At 42.6% G+C, this 24952-nt stretch overlaps 1 protein-coding gene across 1 annotated transcript; it reads right to left on the bottom strand.

Moving 5' to 3' along the window:
• Nucleotides 1-13440: 13440 nt before the first annotated feature.
• On the bottom strand, nt 13441-17900 carry LOC122907606 (keratin, type I cuticular Ha3-I). The gene is made up of 7 exons (XM_044250419.1): nt 17550-17900; nt 16419-16501; nt 15714-15870; nt 14336-14497; nt 14117-14242; nt 13772-13992; nt 13441-13558 (listed from the first exon to the last, which is right to left on the bottom strand). The coding sequence occupies exons 1-7, from the start codon at nt 17895-17897 to the stop codon at nt 13441-13443; spliced, it is 1215 nt and encodes a 404-aa protein (XP_044106354.1). The 5' UTR covers nt 17898-17900.
• Nucleotides 17901-24952: the final 7052 nt, after the last annotated feature.

Genomic DNA, 24952 nt, shown 5'->3' with positions numbered 1-24952 from the left:
AAATGCTGTAAGGTAGGCACTCAATAAATATTTGTTGAATAAATGAATTAATAAAATCATAAATGAGAAATGACACCCTGTAACTCAATCCAGTGAAAAGTATCAGCTAGAAAAGACTGGGGTCTCTGCTGCCATTCCTTATTCATCTTTCATTGTTATCAATCACTGTTTCACTCAATCTCAGGTCTGTAAGCAGCACTACCCAATAGAACTTTCTATAAGAATATAAATGTTCTATATCTGCTCTGTGCAGTATGGAATTCACTACATGTATATGGCCATGAAGCACATGAAATGTGGTGAAGGTGATGGAGAAACCAATTTTTAACTTTTATTTAAGGTTAATACCTTTGTATTGAAAGAGCCAACATGTGGCCAGTGACTTCTGCATTGGACAGGATAGCTCCAGATGTTCTTTTTCAGACAGGATGGTAGGCTAGGTTATTTGGACTAACCTGCATTATGAAAACAGCTAAATGTGCTGTATTATTTTCTAAGTTTGAATCTTCTTAAGAGCATCACAGAGCTGACAAGATAGTACAAATGACCCAATAATTATCAAAGAACTAAGAAAAATAGGTACTCAGAGAAGTGAACTGAGTACTCACATTGCTTCTCCCTCAAGAGCTTTTGCTGAATTTGACAACCTTGAATTGTAGTTTTCATGGCCTTTTTGAGAGATAGAAACAGAAAATAAAGTCCAGGACCTACCCAAAGTAGAGATTTCCCTGGGAGATGCTCCCCTTCCTTAAGCTGGGACCCTCAAGGACCACAGTTTGGTGTAATAGTGACTCAGACATCAACTCAGCCCACCCACTCCTACCATCAGGGCTCTGTAAGGAAAGTTGTCATTCACAACTGACTTGTATGCCATAGTGCCCTAGTGCACTGACGGGAACAAATGCAAATCCTTTCTGGAGGACACACCACCATCTTAACTCAACAAAGACCCACAGATAATATCCTGGGGGAAAAATAAGTGTGGCAGTCATTTGTCATCACCAAATATTTCTGTCTCTCTCCCTTCCAGAAACATAACAGGAATGCACTTGTCCATACCGTGTGAAGCTAGGCATGACCAAGAGACTTGCTTTGGTTAACAACTCATGAATAGAAGTGATGCATATTACACACCATTTCCAGACCAAGGCTATATTAGTTGACGCACAAATTGCCACTTCAGCTTCACCTTCCCAAATGGATTTCTGGAAGTCTATATGGAGTTGGAGCACCTGTCAGCCGGGATCCTTAAGCAAGTATGATGACTAGGCTATGTGAGACACAAGAACACAAGCAAGAAATAAACTCTTGTTGTGATAAGATTTGGGAAATTTGGGAGTTGTTTGTTTCTGCAGTAACTGTAGCTTAGCCTACCTTAACTGGCACAGTGAACAATTTGCAGTCATACATAACTAAGCATACAAGGAAACAAGGCACAGTGAGTGAGAACCAGCAGAAACAAGAGAGCATAAACAAACCACAATTCAGATACTGGAATTTATCGAATGCAGTTTGTAATAAAGTACATTGCTATCTTTAAAGGAATAAAAGACAAGCTGAAAAATAACTATAGGGGTGATCTTTGGAAATATAGCTGACAAAAGAAAATCTGTTTAAAGCCCCTTAGAATTTCATGGATACTGGAAAGTCAAGGTGCAACCATCTGATGCTTTCTTTTGGTTCCCACTTCCAATGAAGACAAAGTCTTTGTTTCAGTTGCTACTGCTGCATAACAGACAACCCAAATACAGTGATATAAGACATTTTATATGTGATTAAAGCATTTTATTATGCTCATGGTTTCTGTGGGCCAGGAATTCTGAAAAAGAACAGTTGTTTCTGCAGAAACAAGAACACTTGTTTCTGCTCTGTGATGTCTAGAGCATCATCTGGAAAGACTCTAAGCCTGCTTGGCCTTCCTCAGGGCAGCCCAGGAGAATGAGGTTGAAGCTGCATTGCCTTTTATGATCTATCCTCAGAAGTCACATAGTGTCACTTCCTCTGTAGTTACAAACTCACCCAGGTTCAAGGAGAGGGTCTATGTCAATGGAAGGACTAGCACAGTCATGTTCTAAAGAGCATGGGAATAAGATATTATTGCATAGTCTTATTTTCATGAAGTCTTCCTCTTATTCCCAGTAATCCTTTCCCAGCATGTGGGATCCTCATGGCCTACAGTCATTGTCCTCAGCCTCTTTCCTCCCCTTTTTCCCCAACAACAAAACTAAGAGGTATCTGGCATCAGCCATTTCCTCAGGTTTGCTAATAACCCTTTAACTGAACAACACTTTGCATAGTCAGTGTATTTCTTACCTTGCCCCACCCTTCATTACCCATTAGCAAGAACCTAGGGGAATTATTTGAAGGAAGGAGGATAAGCCCTTTCAGCTGACCATGAAGGTAAATTTAAAGCAATACCTCTGGCTTCACTGAAGTCAGGGAAGTGTGAAGACCAGAAAAGATGGTCTATATTGAATGCACACTTGTCTCCTATTTCCAGGAAAATCTTCCCAGGCCTATATTTTATGTCTGGAGCATACACACCACCACAAACTCCATTACCTGCCATCTTGGAACTCTCCCTCTATGTATAATCAGGGTTCTCCAGAGAAACAGAAACAATAAGATATATGTAGATAAATATAGATGTAGTATAGACTATAAGAAGAGATTTATTATAGAAATTGGCTCACGTGAGTATGGAGGCTGGGAAGTCCCACCATCTGCCATCTGCAAGCCAGAGAAAGCAGAAAAGCTGATATTATGATCCAGTCCGAGTCAAAAGGTTTGAGAACCATGAGCACCTATATCCAAGGGCAGGAGAGGTCAGATGTCCCAGCTCAAATAAAAAGAGCAAGTTCACCCTTCCTCTGCCTTTTTGTTCTCATCAGACCCTCAGCTGATTGGATCATGCCTACTCACCCTGGTGAGGGTAATTCTTACCCATTCTACTGATTCAAATGCTAATCTTTTCCAGAAACATCCTCAAAGACACACCCAAAAATAATTTTACCCAATATCTGGGCATCCTGCAGCCTAGTCAAGTTGACATATACAATGAACCATCATACTTCACAACTCCTCTTTTTCTTTCTACTTTTATTATAAAATTTCTGGCAAAGGATGTCACTGGATGATATTAATTAAATTTAAGGATTTGCATTTGAAAAAGAAAACTCCATTCTAGGCAGGAAAGTTTCCTAAGACAATGTATCCATGAAATCAGATACCTCAGAGAAATCTGCATACCCACAGACAGTCCCTCTTGGTAACCATACCCTTGTTGATGCTTTTCTGGTTGAGAGCATTTCCATATTTGTGTTTGGATATGGTGCTTCCCAGTCCTTCACAGAGTGGGAAATACTCATTATGCATAAATCTCATGCAGTGCTTCCAGGGGAACCCCCATGGAGAAGAGTATATATTCAATATGCACCATCTTTTCTGGTCTTCACACTTCCCTGACTTCAGTTAACCCTGAGGTATTGAATTAAACAACTCAGATATTGCAGGCAAAGCTAAAGCAGTTAGATCTTTTATAAAAAGGCTTTGACTCATGTGTCCCTCTGTCTCCTTATTATAGGAAGTATGAAAATCACAAATACCTTTACACACTACCTTACTGCAAGGAGCTGGACAAATGCCATCCCATCATTTTGTGGCTGCAGGTGATTAGAACCAAACTCAAGGATGAATATCCTCCTGGTTACTCAGCCTATCCTTAGCACCAGACGTTTCCATCAGGTAAGCCGCACTACCAGCAAGACTCCAAGGTCTAATACCCAGAATTACCACAGCCACCGTTGGCTGAAATGAAGAGATTAGCTCACTTTTACACCCAGCTCTTTTGTGTTCTGCTTTATATTTTGATAGCAACAAAATCCTTAAAAAAAAAAAAACTGAGCATTAAAAAAAAAGAAAAAGAAAGAAAGAAAGAAACCACAACAGAGAAACTTTATTATAAAACCCATGCTTCTCTATTCAGGATGAGTAGCAGTTAAATTTTTTTTTCATGTTTTCTCTGTGTTTAAAAATCAAGTAAATATGAGGGTACCTGGGTGGCTCGGTCAGTTAACAAAGAAGGCTCTGCCTTCAACTCAGGTCATGATGTCAGCATCCTGGGATAGAGCCCTATCCTGGGCTCCCTGCTAGACGAGGAGTCTGCTTTTCCTATGACCCTCCCTGACTCATTCTCTCTCTCTCTCTCTCTCTCTTTCTCTCTCTTACTCTCTCAAATAAATAAAATATTTTTAAAAGCAAGTAAATGTAACATGAAAGATTACTTAAAGAACTTTGACTTTCCTAGCCATGCATGTTCCAATCCCTTCTTCCCAAACACAGTCATGAATTTCATAAGTACATCCTATTAGTGCTTTATGCTTTTATAAATGTCTGTACAAGCCCAGGATTTTTTTAAGTATAGGAGTAAACATTAACTAGTATTTTTTAATCCTCTTATTTAATTGGATACGTGACTGGTATGAGTTTGAAAGAACTGGTTGTTTCAACCAAGAGATTCGCTTTTTCACCAGGTCTTCATTTATTATTAGTCACAGCTTGATGAGAGAAAGAAAGAAAAAAAGGATTCTTTAAACACACCCTGATTCTCAATTAATATCCCGAACTTTCTAGAATGTATACCTCGTTTTGTCACCTTTGACTAGTTTTATGTCTAAGCAAGCGATACCCAGCCCCTCTGTAGAAAGAAGAGCCACAGAGGCAAGACCAAAGCTCTCAAATCTTGGCTTGGTTTACTGGGAAGTCCTGTGACATGGGCATGATGATCACCTTTAGAGTCTCCACTTAAGCACTTCCAAAACAGAGCTGGTCAACGCCTGGTCACCTTTATGTGGCTGAACCACTTTAGCTCTTAATCGTTGTTTCATGGTAGGTGTATTTCTTTTTAAATATTATTTATTTATTTGACACAGATTGAGAGAGAGAGAGACATCACAAGTAGGCAGAGAAGCGGGGAGAGAGGGGGTGGGAAGAAAGCTCCCTGCTGAGCAGAGAGCCCGATGTGGGGTTTGATCCCAGGACCCTAAGATCAGGACCTGAGCCGAAGGTAGAGGCTTAACCCCCTGAGCCACTCAGGTGCCCCCATGCTAGGTGTAATTCAAAAGTTGCACTCCATGCCCCTGTTCTTGTCACCAATGTTCTTTCACAGCGAACGTCAAGTCCAGTCCTGTGAGTGTCATGGTTGTTAATGTAGGAGTGACACACTGCCTTGGCAAGGGGCACAGATGCTGCTCTTTATCTTCTATGGGACTCTAGCCCTGGTGTTCTTTTGCCTGCTCAGAGCCAGCCCTCAGACTCCATCTGGGTCACTGTCCTTCCTCAACTGTCCTCAAGTCAGATAGTTTAAATAAGAGTTTTCACATTTCTTAACATCTCCATATGCCTTTTATGGAAGACACTTAGGAAGCTGTGCTTTATCAAAGCATGGCATGCTAGGGTTAAGAGACAGTTGAATTATTCCCTTCTCATTAGAAACTGCCAATCATGTGCCTACATGCTTCCTGTTCCTCTCGTAGTCACCCAAAGGCTTCTCCTCCCCATGAGTTAAAAGCATTTTTTGCTGTGTGGCATTCCTCGAGCAACCTCTCTGCGCTCCATTCCTTCATCTGCCCTAAATGGGTTATTAATTTCAGGCAGGCAAGTTATGGTTTGTTGCATGTTATAACCCCCTATCTCTTCCAGCCTCTGCATAAACTGCTTTTAGACGGTAGCTTTATGTGGGTGGTGATGAGGAGACAAAGAAGTGCTGAATCACTCACATAAGAAGTTATCAAGAGGCCCAAGAAGCATCTGGAGAACACCCAGGAGGACATAATAGATCACATGCTGTGGAGCCCCTGTCCTGATCAGTAGGAAAAGCAGTCAGAGCACATAGTTATGATTCCTCCGGGTCCTTAAGTATGTGAACAGAAATGACTTCTACAGAGCATTTAGTAAGTATTGACCAGTCTAGCACCTTTTCCAACATAATCTCATTCCACCCTTATATGAAAGCTACAAAGTGGTCATTATTCTCCCCACTTTACAGATTAAGAAACTGGATGAGGGCTAAGATTCAAGTAGAGGTTACGATTCAGATGGAAAACTAGGGCAGTCCTTTTCAAACCCAAGATTTTTCTGGGGCTTGCTTTATAGTCTTTCTCATTTCATCTTTCAGCTGTTTTTTTTTATTTTATTATTTATTTGACAGAGAGAGATCACAAGTAGGCAGAGAGGCAGGCAGAGAGAGAGAGGGGAGGAAGCAGGCTCCCTGCTGAGCAGAGAGCCCGATGCGGGACTCGATCCCAGGACCCTGAGATCATGACCTGAGCTGAAGGCATCGGCTTAACCCACTGAGCCACCCAGGCGCCCTCAGCTGTTTTTAAAATCTTTTTTTTTCAATTTATTTATTTTCAGAAAAACAGTATTCATTATTTTTTCACCACACCCAGTGCTCCATGCAATCCGTGCCCTCTCTAATACCCACCACCTGGTACCCCCAACCTCCCACCCCCCCGCCACTTCACACCCCTCAGATTGCTTTTCAGAGTCCATAGTCTCTCATGGTTCACCTCCCCTTCCAATTTTCCCCAACTCCCTTCTCCTCTCTAACACCCCTTGTCCTCCATGCTATTTGTTATGCTCCACAAATAAGTGAAACCATATGATAATTGACTCTTTCTGCTTCACTTATTTCACTCAGCATAATCTCCTCCAGTCCCGTCCACGTTGCTGCAAAAGTTGGGTATTCATCCTTTCTGACGGAGGCATAATATTCCATAGTGTATATGGACCACATCTTCCTTATCCATTCGTCCGTTGAAGGGCATCTTGGTTCTTTCCATAGTTTGGCGACTGTGGCCATTGCTGCTATAAACATTGGGGTACAGATGGCCCTTCTTTTCACGACATCTGTATCCTTGGGGTAAATACCCATGAGTGCAATGGCAGGGTCATAGGGAAGTTCTATTTTTAATTTCTTGAGGAATCGCCACACTGTTCTCCAAAGAGGCTGCACCAACCTGCATTCCCACCAACAGTGGAAGAGTGTTCCCCTTTCTCTGCATCCTCTCCAACACATGTTGTTTCCTGTTTTGTTAATTTTGGCCATTCTAACTGGTGTGAGGTGATATCTCAATGTGGTTTTAATTTGAATCTCCCTGAGGGCTAGTGATGATGAACACTTTTTCATGTGTCTGATAGCCATCTGTATGTCTTGATTGGAGAAGTGTCTGTTTATATCTTCTACCCATTTTTTGTTTTTAAGATCTTAAACACTATGGTGACGAACATAACATAATAAAAATAAATAAATAAAAATACAAAAATAAAATCAAATTTTAAACACACACACTCCAGCTTGTCCTCCTATGTGAAAGAATGAAAAAGAAAGAGAACATCCTCGCACACCTGTTGTGGGCTCAGATAAGAGGCTGGCCAGGCCACAGCCAACCAACCCACGTAAAGGTGTCAGCACAAGTTTTGCAATAACAAGAAACAGGCCATATCATGATCCTATCTTCCTACAGTTTCAGCAATTCTTGAAACTCTTGGCCCTTCTTGCCCAATGTTCCTGTTTCGATGAGGAATGTGAGTAGTTGTTAAATATCAGCAATACTTCTTTGAAGCAAAACAGAACAGAACAAAGCGTTTGACCTTAACTGTCACCCACGAGCCCCAGCTTTAAATGTAATTTCGCACTCAGCCACAAAAGTGCTGCCGGGTGTTTTCCAGATGCTTCTTGGGCCTCTTGATAACTTCTTCTGTGAGTGATTCAGCACTCCTTTGTCTCCTCAGCAGCACCCACATAAAGCTACCGTCTAAAAGGACTTTATTGTGCAGGGGCTGGAAGAGATGAAGGTTGTAATGTGCATCCAGGAGGAGAAGTGGCCAGAACGACCATGCAGGCCCATGTCCCTTTTCCCTGCACTCCTGTCATTGTTCCCCCCAAGGCCTCCTTTCACACTCCATTCCCTGTGGTGCCTCTTCTCATGTCAAACCCATGCTGTACTAGGGGCTGGAATTCCATGGGTCAGTGAGGAAGAGGGGGCCCAGAATAATGGAATAGATTAATCCTCTTTCCAGAACAGAAAGCTGGTCCTATACTACCCAACAGAGTTTAGGTGGAGCTCTCCAAGCTGGGAAAACAGGAGCCTGAGTAACATCCATCAAAAAGGATGTTCCCCTAGGAACAGACAATCTCAAGATTAGACTCTGGCTGCTCAGGAATCAGTATTCAAGGTCAAAAGGTCAATGACAATAATACTGAAGCTTACATGTGGTTTTCAGAAAGTGCTTCCAGACACAGAGACCATCACAACCCCATGAGGCTGGCAGCCCAGGCATTCTCTCAGACGAAGAGTCTGAAGTTGGAGAAGGTGAAAACTTGTCAAAAATAATGAGGCAAACATTCTGCCTCCAAAACAACCCATAATTCTTCTCCTGTAACTGTCATCCAGTGGGTCACAGTGTCATTAGCAGCTGAGGCTCAGAACCCAACCCCATCATTGCTTACTTCACACACAGGGCAGAGCAGGGTTAGGTGGCAGTCCCTGGGTTCTGATGCCCTTGCTTCCTTGCTATGGAAGCACTGTTTTCTGGGAAGACCTGGCTCTGGAACCATTGACCTCAGCAATGGTGGACTAGAGCCCAGTGGAAGAAGAAATTGATCCTAAACCTGGGAGAGCCCAGAGATGACTAGAATTCTTAGAGCTCTTCCCTCTTTTCTCACCCTGCCTCTGTGTTGCTGCTGAAAGACAATTTAAAAAAAACAACTATTAAAAAAGGGGTTTTTTCCAGACTCATTTATTTCTCATCTTATTCTAAACAAGCAGCACTCATTGTTAATGAGATTACTTTCCTTTAATTGAGATCTGAATTGTAATGATGTTAATTGTTTTTTTATTAATTTTTTATTTATTTTCAGCATAACAGTATTCGTTATTTTTTCACCACACCCAGTGCTCCATGCAGTCCGAGCCCTCTGTAATACCCATCACCTGGTACCCCAACCTCCCACACCCCTGCCACTTCAAACCCCTCAGATTGTTTTTCAGAGTACATAGTCTCTCATGGTTCACCTCCCCTTCCAATTTCCCCCAACTCCCTTCTCCTCTCTATCTCCCCATGTCCTCCATGCTATTTGTTATGCTCCACAAATAAGTGAAACCATATGATAATTGACTCTCTCTGCTTGACTTATTTCACTCAGCATAATCTCTTCCAGTCCCGTCCATGTTGCTACAAAAGTTGGGTATTCGTCCTTTCTGATGGAGGCATAATACTCCATAGTGTATATGGACCACATCTTCCTTATCCATTCGTCTGTTGAAGGGCATCTTGGTTCTTTCCACAGTTTGGCGACCGTGGCCATTGCTGCTATAAACATTGGGGTACAGATGGCCCTTCTTTTCACTACATCTGTATCTTTGGGGTAAATACCCAGGAGTGCAATGGCAGGGTCATAGGGAAGTTCTATTTTTAATTTCTTGAGGAATCTCCACACTGTTCTCCAAAGAGGCTGCACCAACCTGCATTCCCACCAACAGTGTAAGAGGGTTCCCCTTTCTCCACATCCCCTCCAACACATGTTGTTTCCTGTCTTGCTAATTTTGGCCATTCTAACTGGTGTAAGGTGATATCTCAATGTGGTTTTAATCTGAATCTCCCTGATGGCTAGTGATGATGAACATTTTTTCATGTGTCTGATAGCCATCTGTATGTCTTGATTTGATTGGAGAAGTGTCTGTTCATATCTTCTGCCTATTTTTTGATATGTTTGCCTGTTTCGTGTGTGTTGAGTTTGTGGAGTTCTTTATAAATCCTGGATATCAACCTTTTGTCTGTACTCTCATTTGCAAATATCTTCTCCCATTCCGTGGGTTGCCTCTTTGTTTTCTTGACTGTTTCCTTTGCTGTGCAAAACTCAAAATGGATAAAAGACCTCAACGTGAAACAGGAATCCATCAGAATCCTAGAGGAGAACATAGGCAGTAATCTCTTCAATACCAGCCACAGCAACTTCTTTCAAGATATGTCTCCAAAGGCAAAGGAAACAAAAGCGAAAATAAACTTTTGGGACCATGTTAATTGTTTTTAAAGTTAATAAAACTATTGTCTACCGACTCTTGTCTGGTAATGTCTGATCAAGAATGGGGTCCTCTACTGAAAAGGGACACAGACTCTCAGATCTGCAAGAATGTCTATCCTTTGTTCTGTAGGAGTCTGCCCCCGGTTATGAGGATCCCATGACCAGACCCTTTCAGAGACCTGGCTCTGCTCTGCACATCAGCTCTAATCAGGGGAGAGGCTGGCCTGGACGCGCCTGGGGTGGAAAGGAGGCTGAGCAAGGGTTGAAGGTGAATTCAAGGCACCCACCCCCATCCAGCCTAGCAGACCTGGCCACTTCTCATGGCCACTAAATCCTCCAGCCTCCTCTGTGCTTTCCGGCTTTCTACCTCCATATTGTGTGTGTATCTAAATATATAATAGATTAATTGATATGTTATTTGTTATGTATTTAATTATATTAAATATGTATATGAATATGGAATTGAATAATATATAATATGTATGTATACATATATGCATATAGTGTATATATGTCTGTACATATAGTATGTATGTGGTGTGTGTATATATGTACATAAGATAGATTTATATTACCTTAGTGAAATTTTCTCTTCAATTTTACCCCAGATATTAGTTGGACTTCCGTTTCTTCCCAGAGCTACAGGCTTGGACTCCATCACTTCCTTAGCTTTTGAAGGTCTGAAGACCTCCCAAGAATTTTTTTCTTCTAAGAATTTCTCTAATACCCAGGCACACTTTTTAAAAAACATGTGCCTTGGAATCATAACACACAAACAAAAAATGCAAGTGTCTTCAGCATCTGACACAATGAATCTCCATCTGCTACATCTCCATACAGTGCACAGTTTCTGCTTAGGTCAGAAACGTCTCTCATGCTCCCTTCCAACATTGCCCAAGTCTTCCTCTCTCCGGTGCACCCAGAGGGTAGCCACTCTGTGACTCCTAACAGCCCTATTACTTCTGCTAAGCACAGTCTTGTGTGTTTCTGTGTATTTACTCAATTCACCCTCCCAGTCACCCTGTGAAAACATATTATTATTGTCATCCTACTAAAGATGAGGAAATGGGAGAGCATGGTGTTTATGTTATTTGCAAGGACACAGCTCTTAAAGAGTGAAGCTGGAATCCAACCCACAGACTCTGGTTCCAGAGTCACTTTCTTCAACTGAATATCATGGCCCCTGATCAACAGTCCAACCAATGGAGTTGGATGTGTCAAAAAAAAAACCATTTGCCTCTACATAGCACTTTGCAGGTGGTTTTGCACTTGCTCTAAGAGTTTACATTTTCCAAATGTCTGAGAGCCCTGTGAGGAGGCATGAAGTTTGGAGAAGGAGAAGGACTTGCCCAAGGGCCAAATCTGGTAAGGAGCAGAGTCAGATTTGAGTACAGCATAGACTAGGAACCATTACTGATTTCTCCTTGTCACAAAGGACAGGAGAAACCTACCGCCAGGAGGGTCACATGAGCAGCAGTCTGTCCCTCCAAGCAACTGGTGCTGAGCTTAAGGGAAGTCCCAGCCATTCCATGTCTCTCAGATTCCTTGCACTCTTACTGAGGACAGGACATTCACCGGGGACCCAGGCAGCATCTGTAGGGAGAGGAGACAATTAGGGGGAAGAATGAGGCCCAGGTGAATAGGACAGAGGCTCTCTGTGAATCCAGGACTCTAGTGGGGTGACTTGTAGGCACTTGCTCTGCCCTGACAGCCCAGAACAACCTTGGGAGAAGGGACCATGGTATCCACTCAGTGCTTCAGACACCCAATTTCACACAGCATAAGTATCTCAGGGGAATTTGTATGTCAAAAAAATTGTACATGTGTAAATATGCTGTTCCCTCACTGTGAAAAGGAAGGGTCTTTTTGATGGAAACAAAATGGTCTTATTTCCAACTCTTTATTCACACATGAAGCATTCTAAAGAATGTCCACCCACAACCTTACATCAGCTTGAAATTACATATCTCAGTCTGTGCAGAGTGTAAGAAGTTTGGGAGATTCAGTCTCCCTAGTTGGCTGGGTTTCGGGATAATTCATCTTCTACTTCTATCAGAAGAAATGTTGAGCACACACCTGCAATGTGTTTACTTATCAATATGCATTTTATAACATGTATATATACCACAACTATAAAATATTATGTGTGTTATAAAACATACACTGTGTGCTACTAATAAACATTTTTAAGGAATAAGTAGCCTATGATAAAACTTTTTCAATTATATTTGCTGTTATTATTAAATGGGCATAAACACTTGTCCTCCCAAAAATATTGTAATTGAATGATATGACAGGTAATAGCAACATTAATAACACTTTGGTGAGAAGAATGTGATTGAAAATAAAATTTTTTTGACATTGTGGTTTGATCATTTATAATACATAACTTGATAGTCTAGACCTGAGATCAATGTATTTCTGCATATTTTAATAGTTATGAAATTTTAGGCACAAACATCATCATTACTCAGTTGGGATGGTGATGAAGAAAACCTCTCCAATATACAAAGATAGAAGTAGAAGAATACAGTTTTGGGCTGTTTTTTCCAGTTCTTGCTAGGATACAGTGTTTTTGTGTGGCCGAGAGGTATGGCCTTAGTCTCAACATTCACTTGCTCCTGATGAGGTCCCATTTCTGTGGTTCTCTCACCTTTTCCCTCTGCAGAGCTAGGCAGAAAATGTTTGTGGATCTTGTCGTGTGGATCTACCTTTGCTTCTGCTACCAACTTCTCCCCACACAAAAAATTTATCAACAGGTGGGTGAGGTCTGGTGGAGACTTTCCCTTTGAAGGAAGTCACATGACCCCTTCATCTGATGAAAGAACACCACTTATTTTTTATTGATACAAGACACCCAGTTTGGGAATTAATGAAGAAGGACAATGATCATGTTTGTTCCAGAATAAGAGTTTATTAGGAAGTTAACAAGGGACTCTGACTGCATCTCCAAAGACCAAAGGAGTGACAAGGAAGATGTTTTTTCTCCGTATGTTCAGTTTTATGACCTGCCTAATCAGCTCACACTTTCATGTAATTATTTTGAAATCCCATTTAGATAAGTATTTGTTCAAACATAACATGTTACACAAGTGCATCGTTGTGATAATAGATACTGCACAATCCTGCTGTCGATTTCTCTATACACTCAGAAGACAGAACGAGCTGCTGAGGAGACTTTGCCATCTGAAGGATCAAGCCAGGGGATTCCGTGAAAGGCAGAGTGGACACTCAGAACCTGGTGCTGGTAGAAATTCTTCCTCTGTCCAGTGTGTGGTCACCAGAGGAGATCCCTTGTATGAAGTAGGGTTGAGATGTGACTCTGGAACTTTTGTACTCCTGGTACCGGCCCTTTAGCGCACAAAGGTGTTGCAAGGTCCGCACCGAGCACGTTGGGTGCAAGGATTAGAGACACAAGGCCCAATGGGCTTGTCACAGGCATTGGTTGTGGCACATGGGTTGCAGGGGAGCCTGCAGACAGAAGACCATGAGGACCAGTTAGGGGTAAATGAGCTGAAGAGGTAGAAAAATACTAAATGCACTTCATATGAGAATATAGCACTTCCTCAGACTGTCCCCTCCCAAAAGCTTGAAATTATCTATTTGTTTCCACCAGGATAACTTTTCATTCCCACAGGAACTTCATGCAACCCCCAAGGGAAATAGGACTAGCTTCCCACTCACTTGCAGTCCTCGCTCTCCAGCAGGCCCCGGTACGTGTTGATCTCGCACTCCAGCCGGGCCTTGACGTCCAGCAGCACCTGGTACTCCTGGTTCTGCCGCTCCAGGTCACACCTGATCTCAGCCAGCTGGGACTCCACGTTGGTGATCATGCATTGCAGCTGGGACAGCTGGGAGCTGTAGCGGGCCTCGGTCTCCGTCAGCGTGTTCTCCAGGGAGTCCCTCTGTGTGAGGAACATAAGGCAGGTCACAGAGCCGCTCCTCAGGGAGCTTCTCCATGGGGTTCCAGAGAAGCCCCTGGCTTCACAAGGTCAGGAGAGTGTGGACAGTGCCCTGAACAACACCCACCAGATTGTGCTGGGCCTGCAGCTCGATCTCCAGGGCGTTGACTGTGCGTCTCAGCTCAATGATCTCCGCCTGGCAGGACTGCAGCTGCTCCGAACTGGACACCACCTGCTTGTTCAGCTCCTCGGTCTGAAACAGCACAGGGGAGAAGACAGGTCAGACCCTGCCTCAAGAGCCCCAATGGGCCAAGGGTTCTGAGTGGCCATGTGCTGAGATGCCCACCTGGGTGGTGAACCATTCCTCCACGTCCCTGCGGTTGGTCTCCACCAGAGCCTCATACTGACTCCTGGTCTCATTGAGCACACGGTTCAGGTCCACAGTGGGGGCTGCGTCTACCTCCACATTGAGGCGGTCTCCAATCTGGCAGCGCAGGGTGTTGACTTCCTGAGGGAGGATTGGGAAGATGGAAAGTATCACAGAGGGTTCAGATGCTCTCCTCTAGGGAATCACAGATCAGCTTGTGAGCATTCTTAAGCTTTAAGCCTCTCTGTTCCATCGGATCCTCTCATAACTGGGTTCTACGATCGGTGACTAAACTGTGTATTCCACTTTGCAAAGTGCTTTCACGCCCATGACCTCTTTCGGGGTGCTACCCATTGTCTAGATCCGCGATTTGGCCTATACACTGAGATGTGATAGTCCATAATGTAAACCATGGGCCCCAAGAACCCAGTTCATTGTTTTTGCTTATATACCACAGAGCCTCTTAGGTCTGATTCTTCACCATGACTAATAAAAAGGTTAGAGTCTGGCTAAAGAGGAAATAGAGTGCTTACTTCAAAATCTGCCATCTGGGATGGAATAGATCTAAAAGGTTATTTGTCAATTCTATCAACCTAGCTTTTTCTGAAGAAATTAAATATCTGTTCATTTCCGAGCTATTCTCCTCACACAGCCAGCATAGCTTGGTACTTGGGCTTAGGAAGATATCAGACGTGAATAGAGGGCCATCCCTACCACTTAATCTATGGCTTCTAGAAGCTTCTAGAAACCTCAGGTTCTTCATCAGTAAGCTGAGTACTACTTCTGGAGTTCTAAAGTACTTAGCACAATGTTTGGCATACAATAAGCTCTTGATTAATATTAACTATCACCATTTACATTGTTCGGGTATTTCAGGTTTGCACAAAATGTCCATCTTCTTTATCAACTGACCAAGCAGTGACAGTGAGCATTTTGCTCAACATTTCCTCCAAATCACACTGAACAGCAGAGAAAACTCTGGAGGAGAAGGGGGAGAGTTGGTTTTGTTTCCTGTGGAGCCCTCTCTGCTGGGGAGCCGTCTTGGCCTCTCAGTTGCTAAATTGGGGAATTGGGATACAAGATCTCTGCAGCGGGGTGTTCTCTGGTCCGAGAGTGGGTGCCGCCTGGCTGCTGGTCTTTCCTCATTCCTGGGCTTGCCAACTTCCTTGACTCTCATTCCTATCTCTGGCTGAAACCTCCTAATCTCATAACGCAAGCTTTCAATTGCTCATTCTCTACAAATCCCTTTTTGTTTGGAGGACAGACCCCTCGGGCTAGTTGAGTCTCTCCCATATCCCCTGGCAGCTGGAAACAGGCCTCAGCAAGTTGGAGCCAGTTGCTCTTTGGAGAACCTCACCTGCTCATGGTTCTGCTTGAGGCACAGCAGCTCCTCCTTCAGGGATTCCACCTGGGCCTCCAGGTCGGACTTGCACAGGGTCAGCTCGTCCAGGATCCGGCGCAGGCCATTGATGTCTGACTCTACCAGCTGCCGCAAGCCCACCTCCGTCTCGTACCTGTGGTACAGGGGCATCAGGGACCCACCAGACGGGAATGGACCTGGCCCTGACTCTGGTGTGGATTGGTTTGTCACACACCTGGAAATTAGGGTTTGTGATTTCTACAGCCTTCTGTTTCATTTAGGTGTTTAACATTGAGCCATAGCTCCTAGAGGAAAATGCACTGGTAATCATTTTTTAATATATATATACATATAAAAAAGGAGCCAGTGGATTTAGGGAACAAAAGTTCTTAAACTGTGAGATTTCCAAAATTAATACACTTCTCACATTCACCTGATTGCATTCTGTGCCTAGCAGAGCATCAGGGTGGGGTGGGGAGGAGTGAAGCTATGACTTCTACACTAGATTGGAGGATGTCACCTTACAGAGAAGCAAGAGAGGGAGGGTCTGAACCTAGAGAAGAGATCTCTGTGCTCTGCAGAGCAGTGGTTCTATGGATCCTGGGAAAAACATCTAGGGAAAGCTTTGTCTGTGTTTGTCAATGTTGAGGAGAGGTTAAAGGGAAAGAGAGAAGAGAGAGGATACCCTACTTGCCCACTCACTTGGTCCTGAAGTCATCTGAGGCCAGCTTGGCATTGTCGATCTGCACCACCAGCCTGGCGTTCTCTGCCTTGCTGCACAAGATCTAGAAGACCCCAAATAATCTAGAATGAGCTTGGTTATTTTTAACCAACAGCAATTCCTACCAATTCACTTACATGGAAGGAATGGAATGAGAAATCACAGTGGATCTTATGTAAGACTATTACATGCTATCCATGTGCTATAGGTGCTCAATAAATATTTGAAAAATCAAATCTGAAATGTGTGAGCAAAAGGGACTGATAATAATAACTAACAATTATTTTTAAAAACCTAGGATAGGTCCATACTGAGCATGGAGCCTGCTTAAGATTCTCTTCCTCCCATTCCCTCTGCTTCCCTCTACCCTGGCTCATATGTGCTCATTTTCTCTTGCTAAAAACAAAACAAAACTACCATAAATGTGGTATGGTTCTAGGAGCTGAAGATATAAAAATGAGTAAACTCTAGATCCTGCCCTCAAGAAATTTCCAGTCCAGTGGGGAAGATAAATATGTAATTGGCCATTAGAGGAGCTGCATCAGGGAAGCAGCCATGCCCTTCCAGCCATCCTGGGTGACTTAGCACTACTACCTGCAAGGTGGTTTCCACTCGTTCTGATTTTATGCCCTCGCTAGACACTGAACACCAGGAGGAGAAATCCAGAGGCATTCAGGTCAGGAATACAATCAGGATAATTAGGTACCCAGAAGAAGACAGCAACAAGAAGTCATGGTAGGCAAAAGTCCGGATGAAGTAGACAGAAAATAGTCCAATTCGTACAAAATGTTCTGCTTCCTCAGCTTCCTTCTTGGGCTCAGGCCTTTTCTCTTACCTCAGGGTAATAAATCTGGATCTTGGCAATGCATGGAAGCATTTGGAAGCGGCTTTTAATTACAGCTTATTTATGCAAAGTGCTGCTCCTGCACATAGACTAGCACTATGCAAATATTCAGGCCTAACAGTCCTGGGCCTCACACAAAATGGGTGGGTACTCAAGAAAAAATGGAAAAGCCAGACTTTAGCTGAGAATTCGTACTGTTTCTTAATCAAATTATAGATTTCCTCCCTACAACTTCCTGCAGGAGACAGTGTGGCAGCCATCCCCTCACCTTCTGCTGGAGCTCCTCGATGGTTCGGAAGTAGGACTGGTAGCTGGGACACACGAAGGGCACCTGCTGCTGGCACCACTCCCGGATGCGGCTCTCCAGCTCTGCATTCTCCCGCTCCAGCTGGCGCACCTTCTCCAGGTAGCTGGCCAGACGGTCGTTCAGGAACTGCATGGTCTCCTTCTCGCTGCCATTGAAGGAGCCCTCACAGAACCAGCCGCAGTTGCCCACATTGGCGGGGATGTTGCAGGCCCCGGGCAGGGTACAGGTGTGGCAGCTGGGGGGCACGCAGGGCCGGGAGCAGCAGGTGGAGCGGCAGCTCACATTGGGCAGGCAGCAGTTGTAAGGCATGGTGCTGGAGGGAGCAAGGCACCTGGCTGAACACAGAGTCCAAGTTCTCCAAGCCACAGAGCTGTGGGTCTCCTTCCCCTGGGGAGCATTTATACCCCTTCCGCAGAGGGTGTGGACATGGAAGGCAGCCCCTTTTTTATTACTCATTTGGTGATTGTCAAAAGCCCTTCCCCCTTGGTTTGTTATGTTTCCTCAGATGAGTCCCTCACCTCATAAAAGACTTTACTTGGGCTTCTCGCTAAGTCAGGACTCCTCTTCCATGCTGTGCATCAATGAAGTAAGAGCTTCATGGAGTGACTTCAAAGAGCTGGACTCATGAACCCCCTGGCCTTCATTAGTAGGTGTGGCAGATCCATGGACACTGTTGCTGCGTTGCCTCCTGGCTTGCTGGCCCTGACTCCTTAGCAATCCCCTGGTTCTTCTTGCTAAGAAGGGAAAACACAGCTCCTGCCTCTGTATCTTTCACTAGTTCAAATTGCCAAATGCTAAATACCAAATTTATGGTTCTCAGAAAGAGGAGTAGATCCCTTCCAGAATAGTTAAAACAGCTTGGTTCCCTGTGCCCTGTTTCTTGATGTAGCAGACATCACATCCATGATATTATAAATCAACCAAATAACTGATATGCACCAGGATAAAAGTATGTACAGGGCACTGTATAGAAGGTAGGACCAGAACTGTGTTCAGAAGGAGCTCATCCTTATTGTGCATTCACAGGCTCCTCTTGGTACTTGACACTTTCCACAAACATGATCTTATTCACACCTCACTATGACCCTTCAAAGTACATGGTATTATTCCCATTTTACAGATGGGCAAATGGAGGCATTTGCCCATCTGTAAAATGGCAGGTAGGGAGAAATATATTGTGAAGCCAGGATTCCAACACATATCTCTGTTCTTTCCATCACCCCACGCCGCTTCAATACAAATGAACTGTCTCCTACCATAACTTCTTCAACAGATCATTTCTTCCTCCTCTGTGAGCTTTTATCTCACCTTGCACAGTGCCCAGCTTCTGTGTTCATCTATCTCTGTGTCTGAATTCCCTAAAGGCAGGAAAAGGGTATAGTTCTCTGAATCCTCAGCTCCAGGTGCATGGTACTGAGTAGACCATCAATGGTGTATGTTGAGTGGGTGAAGGAATGAACATAGGTTAATAATCTAAAGCAGAAGATAGTAAGTGACAAGCGTAAGGTTCAAGGTAATGGGGCAAGAGGGCACTGCCAGGATGGGAATTTTACAGGATCTAGATATGTGCTTGGGCACAAGGCTTCTGAGACACAAAGGGGGAACATGGGCCCTGCACATGGAAGAATGGTGTGCACACACAGTGGGCAGGAGAGTCCAAGGTCTGGTCAGTGAGACTAGCGGCTGGGAGGAGAGAGGCATGAAGGGAGGTGGTAGAAAAGAAAGCTGTATGGTGAGTCAATGCCATATGGTAGAAGTTCTCTACGGCAAAACTAAGGAACTTGGACTTTCCTAGAGAAGTTTTAGGAAATGTTTAGTAAACATTGATCTGTTTTAGTAAAAAAAAAAAGGTAAGGCTGAAGGTACAGGGACCAGCAAGAAGGTGATCACAGTAGTCCAGGCCAACAGTGAGGAAGGACAAAGTTTAGTTGTCTGCAGAGGATGAATAAGAGAAGAAATGGTGTAAGAATCATTTTCAAAGAAGCAATTTGTTTTTGTTTCCCTACCTAACATTATTTTTTATTTTTTTAGTGTGTTCAATTAGCCAACATATAGTACATCATTAGTTTTTGAGGTAGTGTTCAAGGATTCATCAGTTGCATATAACACCCAGTGCTCATCACATCATGTCCCAAGAAGCAATTTTAAAAACAAACAGCAATCATTTAGAAAGGTGAGATGTGGGAGAGAATCAGGAATGAAACCAGAATTTGGCAATCAAAATATTTAAGAGAAAAATTTTACCATTCACAGAAGCACAGACTATTTTGTTCATCAAGGATGAACTAGCCCACTTCCTTTAACATACATTTTATGGAGCCCTTTCCATGTGTCTGGAAAAGAACTATGTGCGGGAGATGTAGAGGTGAGCAAGAGAAACAAACCTACAACTTAGTGAAGAATGCACACCAACCAGGTATAGAATACATCTGTGATGGAGCTAGCCCCAGCTGCTATAGGAACATATACCAGGGGACTTAACCAGACTGACTGGAGATCTAGAGGAAGTACACATTACATTCAGGCATGCTTCCTATTTTTCACACAAAAACTTATGTAAGAAATGACAATACTTTATGGCTTATGGGGGCAAAGTGACAGGGCTGCCTTGGCCAAACACTCCAAGGACTCAGAGCACCAGTACTGTGGACCCCCTCTAACACATTCACCACGGTAAGATTGGAAAGTCCAGTGATAGAGGAACCAAGAGAAGTTCGGTAAGCACTGTATAAGCCAGAGAGTGACAGACGAGGGTGGAGGAGAAACAAACCCTTTCTATCATCTCACACTGCTTAGATATAAATGACCTAGCTCCTTCCCTAACTTCTGACAGATCATTTCTTCCTCCTCTGTGAGTTGTCATCTCACCTTGAGCATGGCATCATCATGAGTTCTCTCTCTCTCTCTCTTTCTTTCTACTTGCATTCCCTTGAAAGCATGGAAGGACTTTTACGTGAAGGACTTTGTAAACCTCCTTGAGGAGCTTAGACTTTGAAGGTCAATGGGGAGCCATTGAAGGTTCTAAGGAGAAGAGTGATCTAGTTTCATTCTTGATCAGATATCTGTGAAGGAATGGTGGAATCTATACAGGTAAATGTTCATCAGGTCCTTGGAGTAGCAAGCCTAGAAGTCTTGACAGTGGTACTAAGGAAAGGTGTGATCCTACTGCAGATGTGAGAATTGGAGAAATGAGCCAAGGGAGAATATATGTGGAAAAGAGAAAAAAAAAAAGTCTAAGGACCAAACTTTGGGGAATTCCCCCAACCAGAGAGTAGGAGAAGGAAAAAGAGTAAGAAAAATAGAGAAATGGTGAGAGAAAATGAAGAGAACCAGCTTATAGCATCAGAGAAGGCAAGGGAGGAGAGCTTCAAAGGGGAGGTAAAGATCAAAAGTGTCAAAAGTGGCAAAGGGACTCTGTAAGATCAGAACCATGGAGAGGTTCTTGGATACATTGACCGACAAATTGCCAGGACCTTTCCAGTGTTACATAGATCTGCTTACTCTATACAGTACCTGTACTCTTCAAGTAACTTCCACTGAACATTAAGCCATTGACACTTTAAACACCCAGAATTGAGATTCCATTGTTTAAAGAAGTTCTGCCATAATCAGTTTGTACACCTGATTATAAAGCTTGTGAGCTTTGGTCTTACCAATACAGAATTTCTACAATAATTAGAGTGCTTTAAGTAGTTTAAAGATGTCAAGCTTGTTTTGATTTGATGATTCATAATCGTTCGTGATTTAGGAACATCTATCCAAGAGGCATAAGCAATTAGAAATGTCCATGCATATAACTCAACTTCTGTTTTGGTGCAAGGTGTAAGATTTATTTAATATCCTAAAGAGAAACTATGGGGGAAGAATTCAGTTGTGTGCCTAGATGCATGTCTGGGGAGGGGGGTGTTCCTTATTGTTGTTCTAGCAGAGAACAGAGAAGAACTCAGAGAAGCATGTTCACAGCAAGAGTCCAAGAGTCAGCTGTAGTTGTAGATCCAAAATCAGACTGCCATGCATTCAGCTCTTCCTTTCCTATTTCCACTTCCTAATGTAGATCCCAAATGCCAAAATTGTCAGAGAAAGGGAAAATCTTAGAACAAGAGTTATATCCAATCTTTCATTCTACAGATAAAGAAACCGAGGCTTAGAATGGAGAAACGGCTTACTTAGGATCATATAATTAGAAGCCAAATCTGCTAATCCTCACTGTATTTCCAGTTCCCATCACCATAGCACAGAAATATTGAACAATTTCACAACCAATGTGAACTTTCAACTACCTAGGGGCAAAACTGGAGACAATAAGAAAAAGGAAAAAAAAACTCACTTGTTACCCATAAAAACCCACTTGTTACCCATAGATATGTCATGTTAAAAGAAGAATAAAGGGTGAATATGGAAATGTTAGAATTCAATGATACCAAGGTTCCTCATTGCTATTCTGATTTCGATCATTTATTTTTCAATCACTATTTCTAAACTGATGATATAATTATGTTCCAATAGTTTGGAACAACTTAAATACAATTATATTCCATCAGTAGAAGTGACTTAGAACATAAACAATAGTGTAATTACTCAATTACGATATATTTACCCAAAATATAGCACACATAGTCATAACAAAATTTAAAATTATATGATTTTAACAATGAAAACAAAAGCGAAAATAAACTTTTGGGACTTCATCAAAATCAAAAGCTTCTGCACAGCAAAGGAAACAGTCAAAAAAACAAAGAGGCAACCCACAGAATGGGAGAAGATATTTGCAAATGACAGTACAGACAAAAGGTTGATATCCAGGATCTATAATGAACTCCTCAAACTCAACACACACAAAACAGGCAAACACATCTAAAAATGGGCAGAAGATATGAACAGACACTTCTCCAATCAAGACATACAAATGGCTATCAGACACATGAAAAAATGTTCATCATCATTAGCCCTCAGGGAGATTCAAATTAAAACCACATTGAGATATCACCTTACACCAGTTAGAATGGCCAAAATTAACAAAACAGGAAACAACATGTGTTGGAGAGGATGTGGAGAAAGGGGAACCCTCTTCCACTGTTGGTGGGAATGCAAATTGGTGCAGCCTCTTTGGAGAACAGTGTGGAGATTCCTCAAGAAATTAAAAATAGAACTTCCCTATGACCCTGCCATTGCACTCCTGGGTATTTGCCCCAAGGATACAGATGTAGTGAAAAGAAGGGCCATCTGTACCCCAATGTTTATAGCAGCAATGGCCATGGTCGCCAAACTATGGAAAGAACCAAGATGCCCTTCAATGGATGAATGGATAAGGAAGATGTGGTCCATATACACTATGGAGTATTATGCCTCCATCAGAAAGGATGAATACCCAACTTTTGTAGCAACATGGACGGGACTGGAAGAGATTATGCTGAGTGAAATAAGTCAAGCAGAGAGAGTCAATTATCATATGGTTGCACTTATTTGTGGAGCATAACAAATAGCATGGAGGACAAGGGGCGTTAGAGAGGAGAAGGGAATTTGGGTAAATTGGAAGGGGAGGTGAACCATGAGAGACTATGTACTCTGAAAAACAATCTGAGGGGTTTGAAGTGGCAGGGGGGTGGGAGGTTGGGGTACCAGGTGGTGGGTATTATAGAGGGCACGGCTTGCATGGAGCACTGGGTGTGGTGAAAAAACATAATGAATAATGTTTTTCTGAAAATAAATAAATTTAAAAAAAAACAATGAGAACAATTGAAAGAGAAACACTGTAATGATGACACTGGATGCTCTTTTTTTTTTAAAGATTGATTTTATTTATTTATTTATTTATTTATTTATTTTGGAGCGAGAACAAAAGCAGGGGGAGGAACACAGGATGAGGGATTGGGAGGGGGAAAGAATCCCAGACAGAATCCACACTGAGTGTGGAGCCCTATGCAGGGCTTGATCTCATGACCCTGAGCTGAAACCAAGAGTCGGACTCTCAACTGACTGAGTCACCAGGTGCCTTTACACAGGATGCTTTTAAATGGCAGAGTTTTGAATGTTTTCCCCCCTTCTCTGTAGCTTTCTGTTCTCTCCAAATTTTTTGAAAACTGATATTCCTTGTACACAGCAAAAGAAATAAAATTTATGTTAAAAAACAATCTGAGGGGTTTGAAGTAGAGGGGGTGTGAGAGGTTGGGATACCAGGTGGTGGGTATTATAAAGGGCACAGATTGCATGGAGCACTGGGTGTGGTGAAAAATAATGAATACTGTTATGCTGAAAATAAATAAATTAATTTTAAAAAATAATTTAAAAATTAAATTAAATTAAATTAAAAAATCCAAAAGGAAATTCTTATGAGTCTTCTAAAAAAATAGAGTCATAAAAGGACCCAAGTAAGGCTCCTGTTCCGATATAATCACTAAATTATGCTTGAGCTTATTATTCTGGAAGTAAAGACTTTGTCATGATTGTCATTCACACCCTTGTGATAACTGCTGTCTTTGCCAGTTTTGAAGCAGAGCTATTAGGAAGTGACGAAGGGACACCAAGCTTCCTATGTGATCAAACAACCTGTAGTTCATAAAGTGAGTTGTGGGTATGAGCTTCAGGCAAAGATGATGCCAAGAGGAGAAACACTTGGAAAAGTGTTCTGCCAATTGACTGCCAGCCCATAGTCCAAGATCATGTATTAGGATCACCTCACACTGAGCCGTGTCCTAAGAATGGACTTCCCACAGAAACAAAGGATGATAAAAATTTCTCTTCTGGAAATAGTGTCTGAGTCAGATGCAGCTAGAGTCTTAGAACGTTGGAGCCACCAAGGGCTCAAAGGGTCATCTCACCCAAATATGTTGCAAATGGGAAAATGTTGACCCAAAAGAGGAAGCAACTTGCTTCAGGTACAGAGAGAGTTAGTGAAGAGTCTAGGTTGGAAAACAGTAAATTAGAAATGAGGGTCAGGGGACAAGGCCTTCAGTCCATATGACAGAGCTGGAACTCAGACTACTGGAAAACCTTTATCTCTTAAAAGTTAGCAAAAAGGTGTACTAGAAAAAGAAAAAAGCATGCTCATTGTCACAGCAAGATTTTTTTTAAAGGCTAAACTGTTTCTTATTGGGCTCTAAATGTAAAACATTATGCTATATAAAAGAAGCCAGTCAAAAAATACCACAGATTTTATGTTTGCATTCATATGCAAAGCCCAAGATAGGCAAACCTGCAGACATCATCATGATTCCTAGGTCTGAGGTAGGGATTCCAGGGGGCAACTACTGGATAATCAGTACAAGAGGTCTATTTGAGGTGATGAAATGTTCTAAAATTGAGGTAATGGTTATGCAACTTTATGGATATATTAAAAGCCATTGAATTGTAAACTTCATATGGGA

Source organism: Neovison vison, chromosome 5, assembly GCF_020171115.1.
Source record: "Neovison vison isolate M4711 chromosome 5, ASM_NN_V1, whole genome shotgun sequence".
Lineage (NCBI taxonomy): Eukaryota > Metazoa > Chordata > Mammalia > Carnivora > Mustelidae > Neogale > Neogale vison.
The sequence above is the reverse complement of the archived record's forward strand: the minus strand, read 5'-3'. Positions and strand labels throughout refer to the sequence as shown.

Bases quoted from the DNA above. Each gene is read 5' to 3' on its own strand.
- LOC122907606 (XM_044250419.1), bottom strand. From the start codon at position 17,897: ATGCCTTACAACTGCTGCCTGCCCAATGTGAGCTGCCGCTCCACCTGC. The intron at 14,498-15,713 runs GTGAGGTTCTCC...ATCCTCCCTCAG, and splicing joins TCAAGCAGAACCATGAGCAG to GAAGTCAACACCCTGCGCTG. The intron at 13,993-14,116 runs GTGGGTGTTGTT...TTCCTCACACAG, and splicing joins TGCAGGCCCAGCACAATCTG to AGGGACTCCCTGGAGAACAC.